We start from the raw sequence: 14195 nt of genomic DNA, 5'->3' as shown, positions 1-14195 counted from the left end.
TGCCTGAATTCAACTTCTCTAACCTGTGTTCTCACCTAAGCTCTAGGTTTAAATATTGCAGCCTCCTTCTTGATGTCTCTACATGGATGTTTAACAGGCATCCCAACTATACGTACTGAACTCTCCCTCCCTCCCTCCACAAAGCTCTTCCTCCCCTAGTCTGTTTTGTTTCAGTAGAGGGCAGAGCATCCATGTAGTTGCTTAAGCTAAAGCCTAGGGATTCTTGATTCTTTTCTTCCATGTTCATCTGATCAGCAGTTAGTGTAAGCTGTTCCTTCACATATGCCTTGAATCCATGGTCTCACCATCCTCACTGTAGCCACTTACTCCTGGCCACCGTCATCTCTTCCTCATAGTGTCCTGTTCCTTCATCCTGGTTCTGTTCTTCCCTTCATTTAAAAATAATTTTAAAGTCTCTTTTTTTATTTCAGTTTACTGGGGTGTTGATTCCTATTTGTGGAGGCTCCCCGATATATTATATTGTGGATTAACACACGTTAATCATTTTTACTGTGAGCTTATCTTTAGCTAGACTGATTGTTTTCTATGGGAGTCCCAAGTACCTCACATTCTAAATTTATTGCTACGGAGAAGTTTTTATGTTTGCTTCTTTTGGATACCCCAAGGGTTCACTATAATGGGACTAATTTTTTTTTATATTAATTCCTTAGCTTGGAATTTCTAGAGCACATTGGTAGTGTGAATTCACATACATCTGTGGATGATACAGATTGTGGTTGTGATTTCCCACTTAAAGCCCAGCAGAGACAGGTTTCTTGCTCATGGGCTGGTGAGCAGTTTTTCTAGACTGTCTTATAGACAAGGAGGCAAACTTTGCAGGGTTCTCTCTTTAAATAGAGATCTTGGATCTAGCTCCCAGAGAACATGAGACTCAAACCCCATCTTCTTCGGTGATGTGACCCCTGAACACGTGTTACTATCCCATCCTCAGGGGCCTGCAAGCATTCTACCTCATCACCGATGTGCTGACCCATCACCGATGTGCTGACCACTTCTGCTGAACATTGTTTTCAGTTCTAGCACCCAGGGGTTTCCCTTTATTTCTTTTTTATTTTCTTTAGAGCTTAACTTTGTTTCAAAATAGTTTTGCTATATTTTATTAAGCATGCTTGTCATGGGAGGGGCTCAGTATGTTAACTAAAGAAAAAATCACAACCTAAAGTTCCAGGTTAAGTTTTATTTGGGGAACTTATTGAGGATTGTAGCTAAGGTAGCTCCAAGGAACTGCTCCACAGAGGTGAGGAAGGAGCCAGGGTATATGAGTTTTTGTTGGGAAAAAAACCCTGCGGTTGAACACCAAAGATTATTGCTAATCTCTCTCTCTCTCTCTCTCTCTCTCTCTCTCACACACACACACACACACACACACACACACACACAAACACATCATGAGTTAAAAATCTGGGCTCATTGAAATTATTCATTAGATATGCATCTTTATCACCTCGGGCCAGTATCCAGAGTGCGGACTTTTCTCTGTTTCCCTCCATCCGGAATTCCCCCAGGGCACACAGTGGGTAGCCTGTGCCGCAGTGGCTGATGGCTTGATGGTGGGTACATTTTTTGTTTAGTGTAATGATAGGCTACATTCTTTGTCCGTACCTGGGAGCCAAGTTCACCTTCTTGCTGCATCTAGAAAGCTTCCTTATCATGTCTCCATCACCTCGACACTGCTTCACCCTCCAACTTCTGTCTCCAGTTCTGTGTCCTCAGCAGCTGCAGTGATTTAAAAACAAAACACAAGTTCAATCAGGTCACACTCCTGCTTGGAGCCCTTCAAATGGCTCCCCGTTGCACATTAAACCTGAACCCCTCACTGTGATCCAGGCACGGACTGGCCTGTGTTTTACCGGTGTGCCTGCCCCTAGGAGTGGTGAGGAGATTGACAGGAAGGCGCCACTGGGCACAGATGTAAAGTTTGTTTGGTGGCAAAGAGGCTGAAAACTGAAGGAGACCACACTTAGGTGAGGAAGGCGGTGTTTGCACCGTGGTCAGAGCTCTTAGAGTGCTCCCCGGGGAAGCTCCACTCCTTGGGAGTAAGACTACTTTCAGACAGGAAAAGCCATCACTTCCGATGGAGGTGTCTGTTATCTCCCCGAAACCCTTACTCCTGCTGTTCTAGCCACGGCCTGTTGACCAGATGTGAACACCTGGCATAAAACCACCCATACGTCGCAGAGGGCTTCTCGGTGAATCACAGCAGCCTCCTAAACAGACTCCCGCTCCGGCCTGCCCAGCGTGGTCACTGGCTTCCACTGTTCCTCTGCTATCATCTCAGCAAGACTTCTGTCTTCCAAAAATAACTCTTACAACAGAAGAGACCCACAGACCTAGAGATCGAACTTAACGGTTGTCACGGGGAAGGGACAGTTAGGGAGTCTGAGATGGTCATGTACACACTGCTGTATTTAAAATGGATCACCAACAAGAACCTACTGTACAGCACAGGGAGCTTGGCTCTGTTACGTGGCAGGGTAGATGGGAAGTTGGGGGAGAATGGATACAGGTATGTGTATGGCTGAGTCCCTTCACTGTTTACCTGAAACTATCCCAATATTGTTTGTTGATCAGTTACACCCCAATACAAAATAAAAAGTTAAAAAGAATAGCTCTTACATCTCTAAGAGAAACCAAACAAATTATAGTCACTATTACTATATTAATTACATAATCAACTCAGTGAGGAGAAAGCATTTTATCAGTGAAACAAATGCATTTTGTTTGCATTTGTTTTGCAATAAAAATGCAATAAAATAAAAAGCATTATCAGTAAAACAAATCATAGTATTTTGTATTCTTTTACCAATTGAGCTGCCAGCTAAAAATTTGCACTTGCTATCTGCCTCCACAAGGATTAAGTCACTGACCACGGTAGCCACTATCAACACACCCCGAAGGCAGTTCAGGGTGGAGATCAGGAATGAGGCCCTCTGTGCTCTGGGGAAAACCGGCATGCCGAACAGGCCTTCAGATAGATATTTTTAGGAAAAGATTTTATGAGCCCAAGTTCTCGCATGTCCTCTTATCTAGAAAAGCAGTAAAATCATTAACAGTGTCATGCGCTCCTCACTTCGGCCTCTGCCATAGTGTGTCATTAAAACCACATAAAATGCTGGCCTTCCCCCCGCCTCTGTTCCTCAGAACTATCTGAGACGCTCTCTGTCCAGGCTACAGTCCTCATTTTTCCCCAAATAAAACTTCACTCACAACTCTCACATTATTCATTTTTTTCCAGACAGCTTGTCTTTCCCTCATTTCCGTTTTTATGAGAAATTAGGGACATACTAGTAGCTATGACTTCTCTAGCCCATGTTTTACAATTTCTCCTTTGGGCCGTGTCTTGGAATCGCTCAAATGAAGTGTAATCATCGTTTTCCTTTCGATGCTCAGAGCGTCACTGCCTGGCCACCAGAGCCTGTTCCTCGTTGTCCTTTTTAATTCTATCCCCAAGGTAGCTGTGAGAGCACCTGTGTTTTCTGATGGTGAGAGGTCCCTGGCTCTTCTCGATTCTTCCTGCCTCCCACAGGGCATCCCACGGCTTCCGTCTCCCACGACTTCTCTTTCAACTTCTGTCCTCACGCCCCTGCAGAGCTCCTGCTACCTGGCCTGGAGTTCCTCATTTTTCAGCACCAAAGATTTTCTTCTGCTCATGACTATTCAGTTGACATCCCTCTGCCTTCTCTAGTGTTCTGTCACCTTCTACAGGATGTCCTCACCTTTCGCTAAGTGAAGAGAGTGCATGGTGTAACACGTTGTACCACTTCCTTGCTACCTGGACATCATGGCCTCAGCCAGCAGTTTAGAGGAGTAGCCCATCTTTAGTTAGTTTCGTATTGAAATCAGTAACTTTAGTTCTGAGATCCCATCTCATCAGACCAGTGAGCAACTCCACTTCAGTTACTCTTACTCCCAGTTTAGTCAGGCTCTGGTTTTTTTGTAAGTTGGGGGAAGGAGTGGGAGGCACGCCCGTCTGGTTTTTAGTGATCTGACCAGTTATGACAGACCTGTCCCGTGACAGTCCCCGTCCCGTGACAGTCCCCAAGCCCCCTTCAGTGGGGCAGTGGGGGCTGCAGCTTCTCTACAACACTGCTCACGTGCAGAGGTCCCTCTGGGCTTAGCGGACAGCCTGCGGTTAGGATTGGGTTCAGAGCCTGGCTTCTTAACCTCTGCACACCATGGATCCCTCTGGTGACTTGATAAAGCCTATGAACTCATTTCTAGGTGCTTAAAATACATAGGATTACACGGGAGACCGACTATATTGAAATACTATTATCCAATTTACAAATTTGTAAAGTATGTACTTTAATTACAAACTTAAAGAATTGCAACAATAATATATTTCAGTAGACTTGTCAGTTATTCCTAGTTTATCCCATTTGTTTTATCATTCCCCATTTACTCTCCATATATATGTGTGTATATTTTTTTTTTCTTTTTTTTTTTGTTGCGCTGGGTCTTCATCACTGCACAGGCTTTCTCTAGTTGTGGTGAGCAGGGGCTCCTCTCTAGTTGCAGTGCTCGGTCTTCTCGTTGCAGTGGCTTCTCTTGATACAGAGCACAGGCTCTTGGATCTTAGAGCGCGGGCTTCAGTGGTTGCTGCACGCAAGCTCAGTAGTTGTGGCGCGTGGGCCCAGTTGCTTTGAGGCATGTGGAATCTTCCTGGGCCAGGGATCGAACCCATGTACCCTGCATTGGCCGGTGAATTCTTATCCACTGTACCACCAGGGAAGCCCTATAGATACATTTTTTCTATGTCTGTTTTTACGCACGTTTACAGTTTTCCACCCTGTGCCTTTTGAGAGTTAGATGCAGGGTCAGTTTGGGGTCACCAGTGTGAGAATATGCAGTTGGCATTCAAAGGAACCATGAGCATGATGCTGTTTTCAGGCAGCTGCAGCAAGTGACGTGTGGTGGGGAAAAGATGCACCTTCTGTTATTTGCAGGGCTTCGCTGGTGGCTCAGACGGTAAAGCATCTGCCTGCAATGCGGGAGACCCAGGTTCGATCGCTGGGTCAGGAAGATCCCCTGGAGAAGGGAATGGCAACCCACTCCAGTACTCTTGCCTGGAGAATCCCACAGATGGAGGAGCCTGGTAGGCTACAGTCCATGGGGTCGCAAAGGGTTGGACACGACTGAGCGACGTCCCTTTTCTTTCTTTTCTATTGTTGGCAGAGGCGCACAGACTGCTGCTGTCACTGTGGCTTTTTATCTTTGTTGGTAATTGAACACAATGAAAAGTTTCACTTAAGGGTTAGGAAAGTTAAAGAGACAATTTTTTCCCATCCAAGCTTACATCCTCTCTTCCCCGAATTCTCTATACCCCAGACCCTTAAGGATAACCTGGGTTACAAACTCGTGCTTTAGAATGAACATCGTTTATGCCCAGTGAGTCTGAACAAGTTGCAGAGCTCTAAGGTTGTAATTTTTTATGAAGAAACACTAGAGATTAGCTCTCACATGTATTAAAAGGAAGGGACCCGCAGTTAGAGGCAGTATCAAAACCCCCCACCCCCCTGCACCCCACCCACCCTGGTGATGATTTGGCTTCCCTGCTTTTACTTTCTCAGTTCACTGGGAGAACTGGGTCGGTGAACAGGAAAGCGCTTCTCAGCTTTAATGGTCACCTACTCCCACTGCTAAAGCCTGGGAAATTTGCTGACTGTACTTCTGGAGGGAGGCCAGGCAGGAATGGTCCTTGGTCTTCTACCATCCCACATGTTACCATCAAGATTGCTCCTCCTCTGATGTCAGGATCCAGGTTTGTCTTGTTTGGTTTTTCTTACCATTGGACACTCCCAGTCACCTTGTCTCCAGGTTCAGCCTCTGTTGGAGGACCTCAGAGCCCAAGGGTGCAAACAGGATGCAAACATTTGGACAGTGCAGACTGTGACTTCTTTTTGATCCAATATGACAAACCGCCTGGGGTCAAAGAACAGTGGATGTGGTGCAGTGGTTTTTCCATTGTGAAGCTTTTGTGGTCTTGGTTTAAGGACAATCCAGCCATGTTGGGCACTGTTTCATATATTTTAGAGGCATTATATTTCTTTTCCTAAGAACTTTCTGCTTCTGACTGTTGCTCATTTTTCCATAGCCTTGTTGGTATTTTCTCACTGATTTGTGGGCGATCATCGCATGTTAGCAATCTGCTGTAAGAACTGAAAGTTTCCTTTCCCAGTTTATTTTTGTGTTTTAGTATCTACTAAGGACTAGTCCCCACTACTCCTCTCCTTCGTAATTTTCCTAACTCTTCTGTTTATTCTTCCATGTGAATTTGAATTTCAACTTAAGAAGACTTAAAAGCTTTCTCTCTCTCTCTTTTGGCTGTGCTGCATGGCTTTCAGGATCTTAGCTCCCCAACCAGGGATTAAACCCCGACCCTGGCAGTGAAAGCACTTAGCCCTAACCACTGGACTGCCGGGGAATTCGTGCCCCACCCCCTTTTTTTAATTAAAAGCTCTTTGATCAGTTGTTATTGTCTGTATTTTAACTTTTTTGAGTAATGCCTTTTCTATCATTCTTATTGATAGATTTTAGCTAGACTCTACTGGCATAATCTGACACCAGAACACCATTTGTTCAGCCCTGGCTTTTCTTACCGGGTGAAGATTTGTGTGTTAGTCTCTGTACTTTCAGATAAGAGGACACAGAGGAAAGAACTGAGAAGCTCAAAGACCGCTGTCTTCTAAGAATAATCCCACATGTTTTCTAGTCTAGCAACAGTTTGCATAATGAAAGTTCCCTGTAAGTCTCTGAAATATTTTGAGTCCTACATATTAGTTCTTTCTAATTACTATATATAGTACAGAGGTTTTTTTTTTTTTTTTTTTTTTTTTGTGAAACAAAAAATATTAGGCCCTTTTTTTCACTAAGAATTTTGATCATCTCATTGTCAGGGTGGTTTATGGTGTTTCGGAGGAAATGGACTTCCTTATGCGGAAAGTTTTGGAGAAGTTCCTTCAGCTACAGTGGAAATGTTCTGTTTGGAAGCTTTAGTAAAGCATTCTGAGGTAAGTTACATTTTCAAAATATGGTCACATTTTATGATCACATTGAAAACATTATACATGTTGATTCATTCAAGGGAAGTAATTCTAATTTTTTATAAAAGAAAAAAAATTTTTTTGCTTGTTTTCCTGCTTTTTTCTCAATTATTAGCATTGATAATCATGATTTAGCACCAACACATGAATTTCATCTTTGCTAAGTATTTCTAAAAATGGATTTAATCTCAAGTGTACATAAAGCAACCTGTTGTCTAAATATAGCATTTACCTTTCAATTATACTGTCTTCCATTACCTTTCTCAGATACTTTTTACAAGTAATATTATCAATAATATTAAAATTTACAAGTATTATTATTTAACTGGAGTTAATTTCCAGTTAAAATATGTGCCAAAGATGTAAGACAGGAAAAAAGTAAATACTTGGCAAAAGTATCTACTTGACCATAGCCTTGAATTTTAACCATAGCATGTATATGTCAATGATTTTAAAAACTTTTTTTTGCATTATGACAACATTTCTATCATGATCATAGTTTGATTTTATAAAGAAAAAAGCAACAAACTGTGGTGCTCAAGCATTAGTGCATAAAAATTATCCAGGAAGCATGCTTAAAATGCACATTCCTACTCACCTCTGGCCATTTGAATGGAGTCGATGTGTGGTGGGGTCCAGGAGTTCGCATTGGTAACAGGCACCCCTGGTGAGGCTGATGCAGGCGGGTCATCCCACATCATGAGAATCGGCTCTAAATGCTCCCGTTTAACTGAGAACCGTTAGACACAGCACAGAAGTGTAGTGCTCATCTCAGCTCCCACTGGTGGAATCAGGAATGAGCACCAGGGTCTTGAGTGTGGTAACACACTGAAAAGGGAACGTGGGAGAAGCAGCTTGACTGTTTTGTGACTTATGACTGTTGTCCGAAATAACAGGTGCATCTGTAGTAGTAGGTCCAGTGCACAGAATGTAACAGTTTCCTTTCCAGAAACTTCTCAATGTATGACATATCTCAGCTGATACATGTCCCAAAGGCATACTTTTAAATGCATTTAAAATGTGGTGAAATTTAATAAGAATTTAGAAAGGGAAAGTCATTGCATCTACAGGACATGGTGTCACATAAGTGATAAAACTAAGTGCTGGCAAAAAGAGCAAGACCACCCTGGGGATCGTGGCAGACTGTCCTGGGTCAGTTCTGTCGTCTTACCTTAATCCGTAGATTTCCTTTGGCTTTCTTTGATCTCTTTTCTCCATTAAAAGTGCACATCCCCTTTTCTTTCTAATTTTTACCTGATCTTTCTCTTTTAAAAAAATGTCCAACTCTTAAGTTTGAGGTGAGCATGCCTCTCCGAGCACCGCCCCCTCAAGCTGTGGGCTTGTGTGGGATCACAGATGTTGCTTATCTGTATCTGGGAGTTCATATAGACAGAAGCAACATCTGCCATTTACACAGGGGGTTATTTCCTGGCATCAGGTGGCAGGTTTCTCAAGGGGAGAAGACCCTTTAATGTAGTTTGAAACCAATCAAAATATCCATATATACTGAAACAATTCTGAAATAATGATATCCTGGTTCCATCCAACCAAGAGCTAAGCAGAATGACTTTTAAGAATAAAAATGTCACAAGTCCTAGTGGCCTTCATTTTCCAGTGATTTTTAAAGCACTTCCACGCAGATGGGGGTTGGCTGATATATTTGAGCTGAGCTGAGAGTTTGGGGGTCTCCCTGGGTCTCTTCCTTGAGCAGGAGCCACCTGGCTGCCCGCCAGCATGCTCTTGTCATCTGGTTAGTGAACTTGTACAACGTAAAGTGAGCTTTCATTAATTTATTGTGCTAGATACCCACACATTGTGATAAAATTGAAGCAAATGGAGGCTTGCAGCTACTGCAGAGGCTGTACCAACTTCACAAGGACTGTCCTAAAGTGCAGAGAAATATAATGCGCATCCTTGGAAATATGGCTTTGAATGAACATCTTCATTCTACTATAGTTCGCTCAGGTAACAACTTTACATACTGAGTATTTGGAATCCAGCCCTCTGTTCTTCTCCCACCTCTACCCCTCCATCGTGGTACTCTAATTTCTCAACAGACATAAGGCTTTGCTTAGGGTTAGTTTTGGGTCCTTAGAGCATGTCGTTTTAGTAGGGGCAAAGAATTGCTTGAGACATGTGGATAATCCTCACCTACGCTAATCAGTGTGTAGACAGTCATAGGAGAGCAGTTTCGGCCATGACGACCATCTTTGATATGATCTGGGTAACCAAGAGGCATAGTAAGACTAAAGAGAGGTGATATCCCTACCTTGTAACTAATAAACCGCCTGTGGGGAGATGCTGTGGATGAAATTTCCCACCTGCTCTGGTCTCTGTCATGATGCATCATGATGCCTGCACCATGGTGGTTTTCCAGCTGCAGCATCCCTGCCTCGTTGACAGTTCAGCATTTGGCATTCTGCTGTAAGCAAGAGCCCTTCCTTCTCTGCCTCCTGCCTTTCTTCCTTCTCCCTCCTTTCCTTCTCCCTCCCTCCCTCCCTATCAGTATGGGCACATGGATTCCTAATTTTTCATGGTTTACAACTTCTCACTGTACTTTGATGCCAGATTGTCCCAGCTTTGGTCAGTGGAGCCCAGCCAGCTAGCTCCTGTGTCCTCTGATGTACCCACCTCATTTTGGGAGGCATTCCTTACGTGCTGGTGTAATGACATGTTCCAGGCTTATTTCTTCAGAGAATCCTGTTTCCTTTTAGTGGAGGCTAATTGTTAAGAGACCAAGGTTGGGTGCTATAGCGTTAGATGTGCTTATTGCTCCTGGGATGTCTTTGCTTCTTGGCTCTTTCAGTGGAAAAAGCAGGGTGATATATACAAATAACCATGCATATGTGCACATATGCATGCATGTGTTCAACAATATTTAGTAGAAATGATGAATTTATATTCTATTTTCTCTTGTATCTCTCTCCATTTTTTTTTTAAATTTATATTTAAGAGTGTCTTGATAAGCAGAAGATTTTAACTTACTGAAGTCTGATACAGGGATCAGCAGACTTTCCTGTAAAGGACCACTTACAGTATTGGTTTTATTTGTTCCTGTTTTTCTTTTTTTAAGGTGGGAACTTAGATCAGTGAGTTGAACCTTTTTTCTTGTTTCAGTTATCTATTGCTGTGTATCAAACCACCCCAAACTCACCGGTTAGAACGTCAGTCATATCTTTTGTGCATGAATCTGAAATTCGAGCAAGATTCAGTAGGGAGGGCCTTTACGGGCTCTATGCTACATCAGCAGGGCAGCTCAACCATGGGATGGAGATTACCCTTTAAAGATTGCTCACTCATACAACTTGTAAATTGGTACCGGCTTTCAGCCGGGAGCTCAGCCAGGGCCAGGAGCATTCGCTTCCTTCAACAGCCACCTTGGGCTTCCTTAAAGCATGGTGGCTGGATTCCAAGGGCAAATTTTCCGAGAAAGAGCCAGGTATAATATGCTCTTTTGCCTTTTACAAAAAAATCAAGCACTGGAAGTAATTTTTGCCAAATCTATTTTTTTTTTTTTTTTTGCTCCAAATGCTGTTTTATTTATTTATTTTTTAAATTTTATTTTATTTTTAAACTTTACATAATTGTATTAGTTGATTAAAAGCTAGTCACTAAGGCTAATTCATATTTGAGGGGAGAGGATTTAGAAGGGGTTTAGATCCATCCCCTCTTGATGAGAACAGTGTCAAAAGAATTTGAAGACATGTTTTAAAATCATTAAATTATTAGTTATTTTAAATAACTAATTAAAATAAATTTAATTTAATCATTAGTTATTTTCTAATATAGGTATTTAGAGCTGTAAATGTCCTCCAACCTGCTTTAGCTGCATCCCTCAAATTTTGTATGTATTTTCATCAGTATTCGGTTTGAAATATTTTCCAGTTCTCCTTATGATTTCTTCGTTTCATGGGTTACTTAAAAGTGTGTTGGAGTAATTTACAAATATTAATGGCTCTCTAGATATCATATGTCTCTTATTTCCAGTTTAATATTCCAGGCGTTCAAAGAACATACCCTATAAGAGTTTAGTCTTTGGTAATTTGACACTCATGTGATGACCTGTTTTATGGTCTCTCTTGGTGAACTATTTGCACTTGAAATGAATGAATATCCTGTCGTTGGGTCAAGTGTTTTACAGGGATGGTAACAGTGAAACCAAGCTCGTTGATTATATTATTCAAATCTTCTCCAGATCTTTTGTTTAGTTTTTATCAATTACCAAGACAAGTTAAATTCTTCAACTGTGATTATAAATTTGTCTGTTTCTCCCTTTAGTTCTCTCAGATTTTTCTTCCTGGTGACTTGTTCCTTTTTTATTAAGTAATTTCTCTATCACTGGTAATACTCCTTTTCTTGGAGTCTACTTTATCAGGTATTAAAATAGCCAGCTGGCCTTTTTTAATGCTTGCTGTTTGCATTGCATGTCTTTTGTGTTTTTCTCTTTTGCTTTCATTTTGCTGTGCCTAAAAATAAGTACATCTTTCACAGACATCACGCACTTACATCTTCTTTAGAAAGTTCAGCTTGATAATCCCCTTTAATTGGAGTGTTTTGTCTGTTTGCCTCTAATATAATCATTGATATTGTTTGGTTATGTCTGTTGTCTTGCATTTTTCCCCCTTTCTGGTTTTTGTTTCTTTTTTTCTCCTTTATTGGCAATTTTGGGGTTACTTGAGTATTGTTTTATAATCTATTCTTTCTCCTCTTTTAGCTTTTTTACAGTATTTAATGTGTGCTTTTTTGATTGACTGTATCTTTAACTTATAAGTCTATTCTGAATTCATAGTACACCATTTCAAATATAATGTGAGTGTCTCCAACAGTGTGATTCACTTTATGCCCTCTGCCATCATTTGTGGTGCTGTCAAACTCTAATACGTTACAGGCCATAGACATCACAATATATTGTGGTTAGTTTTCTTTTAATAGTCAAGTGATATTTAAAGAATATAAGAAAACAAATTTTATTTACATATTATATCCAGAACTCTACCTGCTTTTCTATCTAAATTTGCATCTGATATCATTTCCCTTCAACCTAAAGACCTGAGTCTGCTGGCAATAAATTCTCTCACCTTTCATTTTCTGAAAATATCTTGACTTTTATTATCCAGGGATAGGTTATTTTCCATGGATAAAAAATACTTTATTGATAATGTGGTTTTGTTTTTTTTTTTCTGTCAGCACTTAAAAAATATCATTCTATTCTCCTTTTTCTTTTGAACATCAATCTTTTATTGATAACAAAGCAGCAATTTGGGGGCATGTTTCCAAGACACCAAGAGCAGGCTCCTGTCACCATGCTGGTTTGTGTGTGTATTGTCTGATGAGAAGTCTCTTAGGTCCATTTGTTTTCTTATATGATATGTGTCTTTTTTTCCTCTGCCTTCTTTTAAGATTTTCAGCAGTTTGACTGTGAAGTATCTAGTCTGTTTTGTTCATCTTACTTGGTGTTCACTGAGCTGACTGTATCTGTGAGTTGATGTTTTTGTTCAAATTTGGAAACTTTACAGATAGTGTATTGTTAGATTTTTTTCTGTCCCCTTTTCTCTCTTTCCTCCTGAAACCTCAATTCTGTATATTAGACCTCTTGATTCTGTTCCACAGGTCACTGAGGCTCTGTCCATATCTTTCCAAACATTTGTTTGTGCTTTCCCTTTCTGTTTTTTAATGTACTTTTATTTAGTATAGTTGAGGTATAGTTGAGGTGCAGTATTAGATAAGTTTCAGGTATACAGCATAGTAATTCACAATTTTTAACTTGTTAATGTGGTGTGTCACCCTGATGGATTTACAGGTGTAGAAGCGTCTTTGCACCTCTGGGGTAAATCACACTCAGTCATGGTGTATGATTCTTGTACATTGAATTCAGCTTACTAATGTTCCGTTGAGAATTTTGCTTCTATGTTCATCAGTGATACTGGTCTGTTATTTTATTTTTTTGTTATATTTTTGTCTGGTTTTGGCGTTAGGGTGATGCTGATCTCGTAGCATGAGTTCAGAAGCATTCCCTTCTCTGCAGTTTTGTGGAATAGATTGAGAAGGATAGGTGTTAACTCTTCTCTAAATGTTTGGTAGGATTCGCCTGTGAAGCCATCTTGTCCTGGACTTTTGTTTGTTGGGAGTTTATTATTATTACTATTGTTACTGATTCAATTTCATTATTGGTATTTGATCTGTGTACATGGCTAAAGTATAAAATCAAGTCACTGGGCAGTAGGAACAGGATAATTCCATTTAGCAAAAATAAAAGTATGTGGAGCTAGGATATATGTATAAATTATTGGTATGTAGTTGAATTTTTAAAAAGGTTTGGAAGGGTATCTACCAGACTTTTACCTTTGGTTACTTCTGAGGATATAAATGAGAATGGGGAAATGATGGGGATGCTAAAGTTCATTTTTAAATGCTGTTTTTGTTCATTTTTACAATTAAAATATATTCAGAGATTATGTAATTTAAAAACAGTAAATATATAAGAAAGACACAAGTTTCCCAAGGAGCAGTTGATGGTTTATAAAGGTGAAGCATTGCAGGCATTGTTAAAATACTCTGTCGACTGAAGAATGCTGTAGAAATGGCTTGTGCCGTGCGCTCTACTGTTACCTTTCTTGTGACTCCATTAAAAACGAAGCCATATTTTTGTACATACCAGTAACAAACTTGTATATCTCTCTAGGTAGAATTTTAAAACATTACTTATTATAAAGCATTCTACAACAGATTTTGAAGAGGGGTTTTCTTTAAAATTAGAATATTGTTTAAAAAATTGTTAGGTCTGAAATTTCTTCTGGATTATTAAATAATGGCCTCCTATCATCACAGTGATTCTCTACACTTTGCCACAGAAAATGGGAGGAGGACATGAGGACAAGCTGCTGTCTATTGAGCACCTGCTGGGCTTGGTAATGGCAGTTTTTATCTAGATTAATTATTAGAACCTTCCTTTGGGTCAAAGGAGCAAAGTAACTTGACTGAGGCTCCATAGCAAGTCAGCAGGGCACAGAAATTGGATGCCCAAGTCTCTCTGACCTCCAAGCCCATGTCCTATTTTATTTTAAATTAAATAATTCATGGGCAGACTCTCACTGTAAATACTTCGGAGAACACAGATACAGCAAAAAATTA

General features: G+C 40.6%; 1 protein-coding gene across 5 annotated transcripts in view; it reads left to right on the top strand.

Moving 5' to 3' along the window:
* The window catches only part of SERAC1 (serine active site containing 1), a 54248-nt gene that overhangs the window by 27523 nt on the left and 12530 nt on the right, over positions 1 to 14195 (top strand). For 3 of the 5 annotated variants that reach the window (XR_015133369.1, XM_086318567.1, XM_086318566.1), the window contains 2 exons: positions 6918 to 7031; positions 8867 to 9029. Coding sequence is in view for 4 of the 5 variants with exons in the window: in XM_086318567.1 (XP_086174693.1) it covers positions 6918 to 7031; positions 8867 to 9029 (277 nt within the window). In the remaining variant the exon portion in view is untranslated. Of the gene's footprint in view, positions 1 to 5591; positions 6195 to 6551; positions 6766 to 6917; positions 7032 to 8866; positions 9030 to 14195 lie in introns of those variants that run through there. The other 2 variants (XM_086318570.1, XM_086318569.1) reach the window with 2 other exon arrangements.

The sequence above is a fragment of the Bos grunniens genome, chromosome 9 (assembly GCF_055505025.1).
Source record: "Bos grunniens cultivar Pamir isolate PY7600 chromosome 9, Bosgru_T2T1.0, whole genome shotgun sequence".
Taxonomy (NCBI): Eukaryota; Metazoa; Chordata; class Mammalia; order Artiodactyla; family Bovidae; genus Bos; species Bos grunniens.
The sequence above is the reverse complement of the archived record's forward strand: the minus strand, read 5'-3'. Positions and strand labels throughout refer to the sequence as shown.